At 37.8% G+C, this 6,850-nt stretch overlaps 1 protein-coding gene across 4 annotated transcripts; it reads right to left on the bottom strand.

Annotated features, from left to right (window-relative positions):
• Positions 1-1,624: 1,624 nt before the first annotated feature.
• LOC122020047 (E3 ubiquitin-protein ligase XB3-like) lies at positions 1,625-4,988 on the bottom strand. Of its 4 annotated transcripts, XR_006122086.1 has the most exons (9): positions 4,618-4,988; positions 4,483-4,542; positions 4,319-4,390; positions 4,115-4,236; positions 3,879-4,019; positions 3,667-3,774; positions 3,069-3,315; positions 1,972-2,412; positions 1,625-1,907 (listed from the first exon to the last, which is right to left on the bottom strand). XR_006122086.1 is itself a non-coding variant. In XM_042577767.1 (8 exons), the coding sequence occupies exons 1-8, from the start codon at positions 4,798-4,800 to the stop codon at positions 2,038-2,040; spliced, it is 1,308 nt and encodes a 435-aa protein (XP_042433701.1). In that variant the 5' UTR covers positions 4,801-4,987; the 3' UTR covers positions 1,625-2,037. The 4 variants fall into 4 exon arrangements, 3 of the variants coding, with proteins under 3 accessions (XP_042433701.1, XP_042433711.1, XP_042433720.1); XM_042577767.1 differs by having other exon boundaries at positions 1,625-2,412; positions 4,618-4,987; XM_042577777.1 differs by having other exon boundaries at positions 1,625-2,403; positions 4,618-4,985.
• Positions 4,989-6,850: the final 1,862 nt, after the last annotated feature.

Below are 6,850 nucleotides of genomic sequence, written 5' to 3'. Positions count from 1 at the left end.
AACTTCAAAGAATTGAGAACAATATCCAATTATAAGAAAACATGTGAGCACAGATTTCTTCTAGCATCTTTTAGGCAGTTCTGCCTATTTTGAGAAAGGAACATATTATGTACATTTAGCACAGACATTTCTTAGTTTTTCTAGAAACTATTGTTTGCTTTACCTCTCCTTCATGTACTTCCCTGAATCATCCCTGGGTTACTATAGATTATGAATTCAGCAGACTTAGAGCCATAATAGATAAATGTCTTCGTCCTAATTTAGTAAGATTCTCTTTAATATTTATATTCCTTTAACATAAACAGTCGACTCGTTTCAACCTTTTGCATTGCATGAGTTTTTCTTGCCTGTGCACTGACTCTTCTTTATCTCTAACTAGTTCAACTGATCTACCTATATAATCCATTGGTCATATTTAAATGCATCTAGACCATCTTAAACTTTTTTTTATTCCCAACTCAAGTTATATGAAGATAATGTAATCCACATCAGTATCCTCATTCAAAATCTAAAATTTAGGATAAAAGAATTATTTTATTAAATTTAGATATCCATTTTTCACCACATGATACATCAGTTTCCCTATAATTTATCATATATATTTTTTTTTATTTTTTCTCTTTCCTTCATATTTTTTATTATTAGATGGAGGAAAGAGATAAAGGAGAGAAAAATAGTATTTTAATGTTTAGGGAATGGATTCCATTCCCTAAATTTAAAGAATTACTATTCATAAAATGTATATTTAGGGAATGAGTAGGGTACCTGATGTGGATATTTTTTTAATGCAAAATGTAAAATTTAAGATAAAAGTTTAGTTTAGGGTAATTGATGTGGATACTCTAATAATAGAACTAAAATAATTTTATATCTAAATAATTATTTTTAATGTAGTAATTTTTGACAGGCCTGCAAGGCTGCGGTAGTTGAGCTATCCATTAGGGTACAAATTAAGTAGAAACGCAAGCCAGACTGGCCTAATGACGAAGGCATAAAGAATCTTGATATATCAATAGCTTACGGACTTGTGGAATGGCTTTGTTTGAAAGGGACTATGAAATTTATGATTTAACTTTGGAGATTCTATTCAATGCATGACTATTGATGTTTATATTTAATATGTTTGAATTCAGCATGTCTTTTGATGTCTTTAATTATGGATTTTCTTTTATTTAATTTGTACTCTTATAATAATATTTTACTGCATTTGATGATCGTCTTGCGTCAGCATCAGTAAACACATCCTGACCCGGCCTGCCGTCACGCCTACTGAGTCACTAAGATAGGAAAAAAGTAAATATTTTGTCAATACATGGAAATTCATCACCATTTCAGTATCAAAGTAGCTCAACACTAACTACGTGTGCCTTTTTGACTTCATCTCAATCTGGCGATCCATAGAGGAGACAAATAAAATGCAGTGATCAGGTTGCGTGAACTGGTGGAATAAATTGATGGAAAATGAGTTTATGCAAGTAGACCTAATCGAATTAATAAGAGTTAACACTGACAGAGGATAGAACAAGGCTCACAAATAACAGATACAGAATCAATCCACATTGCCATGACCTAACCACCAGCAATATAAGACTTGACCATATGGGGCGTGTCAGAGAGATGTTACTACTGGCAATATGCTTCCCACGTTAAATAGAAAAGTACTGAGACAATGAAGCCCATCTGCCATGCGCAATTGCACTGAAGCAGTCACATGATAACTAACATACATCAGTGTTCCCATGTACATTGGACCATTAATTGACAGTAGTTCTTTCCTCGTGGAGGGCAGGCATTTGTTGAATTGCTTTTCAGTATTCCACATTGGTTTCTCGAGGCTAACGATGAACTTGTATGTTCCTTCCGTTAGACATTACTTGTGGCTCAAAAAGGTGCTAACCAACACAAAACTGTCGGAGGATTAATAATATTTTACAAGTGATTCAGAACACAAGAAGTTGTAACTGCCCGAACCTTGCCAACCACCTTATTTTTCTGTCTTCCATGCTGTGGCCGGTTGCCTTTTGAAATGCAATAATGCTAAAGCTTGTCCACATTGTCACTCCTATTAATTACTCTTCCAAATGACCCCATAGCTGTAGATAGCACGTTGAAGCCACTAGTACCCTCGCTGCAATTCTGGGTCTTCCTCGGCTTCCTGTGCTTGGAAGTCTTTGAGGTGTTGTCACGGCTTTCGCCGTCTTTCTCCTTGATGGTTGCCAGCTTAGAAATGTTGCTACGGCAAAAGGGGCAAGTAGGTGATGCCGAGTACAAGTTTGTGGGATTTGGCTTGCTGTAGCAGCACAAGGCAACCGTGCATTGGGAACACATCTGATGCCTACAATCTTTAACCTCGATGGTGCAAACTCGGTCGAAGCAGATGGCACACAGATCCATGTCATCGTCCTGCAATAACTGATGTTATTTATGAAAGGGTCTAAATTCCTAGAAGAATAAATATTTTTGTATAACTAAGTTTTCTATAATGTTATACCCTTTAAATTATAATCACTGGTAAAAGAAACATAACATTGAACCATTAAAGATTCAGACAAATGTCAAGTGCATGATCTGCCTTTGCCATGTGATCTGGATGTCAGTTGGCACATGTTTCAGTAGTCATCTTATGGATCGCTTTAAACCTGAGGCTTATAGCCCAAGCCTGGAAGAACTAGAATCAGAAGTAACATGGTGTCTCATTCTACTGTATTAATTGTACAATAGCAGCAATAATCAACCACAAGACTGAACAGGTAATTACAAAGGTAAAATGCTTCACATGATTAAAGCAGTCTACATAATTTTTTCTTTGATATAGAGAATGACTCTGCTTGTTGATAATGCACTTGATTTGCAACTAAGTTACAAATTTACCCATTTGAGCAACATCGATGCACAAATTATATAAGCAACTGTCACCTTAAACATACTATAAAATGCAGAGGCAAATTTGGTATTCTATATGAAATACTTTTGCTGGAAATCAAAGTGACATTGCAGCAGTAATCAATTCAAGGGTGTCGGATCATGCAACATAGTAGAAGGAAAGAAAAAGGAGGAATTTATAGTACCTCAGAAATATCATCATCAAATGCTTTATCTGAAGTTAAGGATTGTGTTGTTGCTTTCAGGACTTTCAATTCCCTTTCTCTGTTGCTCTCCATTAGAGTTGCCTCCAGTAGGGCTTTTGTGTCTAGATCAAGTTCACTAATGAACTTTAATGCAGACGGCCAAACTAGAGGCTCCACTGCAGATGGGTTCAGTAGAGCTGCACATGCGCCATGATTTTGCTTCAATGCAACCTCATATGGTAGTCTCCTGTAACAATGACAACGTTGAGTCTATGAATTGCAATAATAAAAAACATGTAAGCTACATTGAGAACGCCAAAGGAATGGGAGGTCATATGAACTAATTAAACTTCCTAAGTTTTCCTAACCTAAGTATCTGATATCACTCCACTAAAAACAGATGAAAACTACATCAACTAATTGCATTTGAAAAAAAAATGATATATGAAAGAACATGGAGATCAGAGAACTTTCTGCACTAATTTAGATTATGGTTTACCCTTGATTCATTTCCCTGAGAACAAGCACAAAGATTAATTAAGGAAAATAAAGTCTAAGTGGAATCAGAAATACCAGAAAGATATCATCAGTTACTTACCCTGATGCATCCCTTTGAAGCCGATCAGCACCTCGTGAAAGCAATTCACGAACACAGCCCAAATTTCCCCCACGAGCTGCAAAGTGTAGTGGCGTGCTTCCAGGAAAACTGCAAATTGCAATCTCCTGAGCTTACAGCCAATGAAACTATATAAATGCTGAATTACGAAGATGGGAATTTAGTAGTTTGCTATATAGCAGTGTATAAATTACCCATATCGGCCAGTTGAAGCACAGACGAGAGCCCCACATTCTAAAAGAATATGGACACACTTAGGGCATTTTTGCCTGGAAGCGAGGTGCAAGGGCGTCGCCCCTGTGCCATCCCTCAAGTTTACAAACCGCAAGAATCCCCTGCAGATCCAATACGCCAGGAAATAAACAAGTTTAACATCTTGATCCATTCAGCCATATAAAGCCTAGAACTGTTAGATCCTTCAGGAACTTACCAAGAATCAGTGACTTGCGCGGATTTTGCTGCCGATAAGATTGCCTGCAAACAATCTGAGTGACCATAATAAGCAGCATAGTGCAGGCATGTTCTTCCGTTCACTGAATCAAACATCAAGACCTAACCACGCAGGACTAATTAGAAAAAAAAAAAAAACTATCCCAAAAAAGAAACTTTGGTAAAAAGCAGTAGGCTGACTCACATTTGCCCCCGAATCGAGTAGTTTTTGCACACATTCTTTCTCTCCATGCATCGCAGCCAGCATCAGCGGGGTCTAATTTTACAAGAAGATCCAAAGATATCAAGATCTCATGAAACCATTTTCAGTAAGATAGAGGAAATCCACTAATTATGTTTCTTTCCCACCTGTTTATCTCGATTCACGACGTCAGGACTCACAGATCGGACCAGCAGCATAGATAAAACCTGCAAACACACGCGAATCAAAAACAAAAATCGATGATCTGGCCGAAATCAGCGAGGAAGAGGGGATGACCTCACCTCGAGGCAGCCATTTGCCGCGGCGATGTGCAGCGCGGACAGACGGTCGTAGATGGTGGTGCGATGCAGAAGAGCTGGGTCTTCTCTAAGGAAGCAGTCCACCACATCCAATTTCCCAGCTTGGACTGCCGAGAAGAAGTCATGCTCGAAGCTCGAGCTGGCGCAGCTCACCCCCTGCCCCATCTCCACCCTACCTCCTCGAACCCCGACTTCCCACCGGAGTGGGGTGGCGTTGTGCTGCTGCCGAACGGAGGTGAGGCCACGATGGTAGGAGAGGTCGCCTAAAAGTTGGGACTTGGGAGTCTCTTGGTCTTCGAACGCATGCTCCAGACCACGTCCTGCCTTTATTGTTCACATCCACGCTGACGATGAACACGGTCTGAAGTGAATAGGTCCGATTCGCATCAGACCTATTCATACCTTTTAATATTTTATTATATTCCAAAATATCTCAAGATTTTAATAATAGTTTAACACAAAAGTCTTCTGATAAAGTCTAAGATGTTGACTTGTGGGACATCTCATATAAAGGATTTAGACATGAGCAATAAATTTAGTAGACTATCATAGATAAAGTTAAGAGTGTTAATTTTTAAATTTTAAATAAAATATAAAGTGTATCATGGACAAAAATTATTTTTGAATTTCATGACAAAAAAAACATGTTTGTGGATTCTTTTAATTTGAGTTAATTTGAAATTGTATTCAAATAATGTTTTTCTTAATTCTTTTATTTTTGGTCTTATTTAGTTATTTGGCAAATTAATTAGATTTTTTAAAACTATTATAGTATGAGTACATTATTCTTGACAATAGCTAAGAGCTCAATGTGGAGTAGAAGGATTTTAAGTGGGCAAGTAACTCTTACATGGGAAAGAAGGAAGTTATGTCATTTCCTCTAAAGGAAAAAAGGAAATGAGTGTTTCTTTAGCCTTTACTATAGATTTTAGCTTTCTATCTCTCACCTTGAAGGTGAGATATTTCCTAATCTCTTGGATGGAGCTCATGCCCTTGCTTAAAACCTAAGGTTTGAGAGTTTACCTATCATTTTGGCTTGGATGACTTGTTGCCTTCCTTTCATCTCTTATTGGGTGGTCAGTGATTTTTCAATACTTGTATGTTATAATGGTTGGATCGTGTCTTTCTATTAGAGGTGTTAAAAATGAACTCGATCTGATGACCTAATTTGAGTCGATCTGAAAAAAATCAAGTTTGAGTTGGATATTTTCGAATTCGGGTCGGGTTCGGATTGGAGGGTTAAAAATTTTCGGATTAGATCGGGTCGAATCGGATTCGGGTTGACTTGGGTTGACTTAAATATAGGGTTTAGTGAATTTTATTGGGTTAAATCAAATTTTATTTTAAAAATTAAGATGTTTTTATGTATATTAATATAATATTTGTATGATAATGATGGAGTATTAAAATAAAAATGAATAATTATAGGAAAATAGTTTAAAAAAATCATTTTGAATCGAATTTTTAGATTATCCGAGTCAGGTTTGGGTTGGTGGGGTTGGTCGGGTTCGGATTTAGGTTTAAAAATTTTGGGTTCAACTCGGATTCGGATCGGATTCAAATTGGATTAAAAAAACAATCAATCTGTCTTAATTCTATCCGATCTATCTGAATAAATACCCTTACTTTCTTCCTATCCTATGAGGATCCATATAGCAATTTGACTCGCATAGCAAGAGGTATTTCTTGACGTCTCATTGGAGGTAGTGTTGTCTGTTTTTAGCTTCCCAGCTTAGAGGCCAAAGGTTGCCTTTGCCTTTGCGTTGGAATATCTAATGGCTTGCTTTAACTTTTTGACTTGGGCAGTGAGTTTTTTTTTGGATAATCCAGCTATGCTAACGTAATCCGAACTATAAATACTAGTGTCTTTGTTTGCCCAGGAGCTTCTTGAAGGATTTAAAATCTCATTTGATGGACTAATATGAGATTAGCAATCCACCTTGATTCTGTCTGAGTGATGAGTGGATGGACGCTGGGAATGTAGCGCTCTTCGCTGTCTTCGACTGGTGATGTGGATCTCCGCTGCTACCTGTAAAGAAGTCGGGCCGGGAGGAGTTTCCCGGCAACGACCCTCCGACGCTTAAGTCAGGCGAGAGGCAAGCGAAAAAGTGACGTTGAGAATCAGAGATTGCATCCCTCCTGTGAAGTCTGGGGGGCTCTTATATATAGAGCTATGGGGAGGCTTGTGCACTCCCATCGAGGCGTACACGTGTAC

Source organism: Zingiber officinale, chromosome 1A, assembly GCF_018446385.1.
Source record: "Zingiber officinale cultivar Zhangliang chromosome 1A, Zo_v1.1, whole genome shotgun sequence".
Classification (NCBI taxonomy): Eukaryota; Viridiplantae; Streptophyta; class Magnoliopsida; order Zingiberales; family Zingiberaceae; genus Zingiber; species Zingiber officinale.
This window is presented reverse-complemented; position numbering and strand designations above follow the sequence as displayed.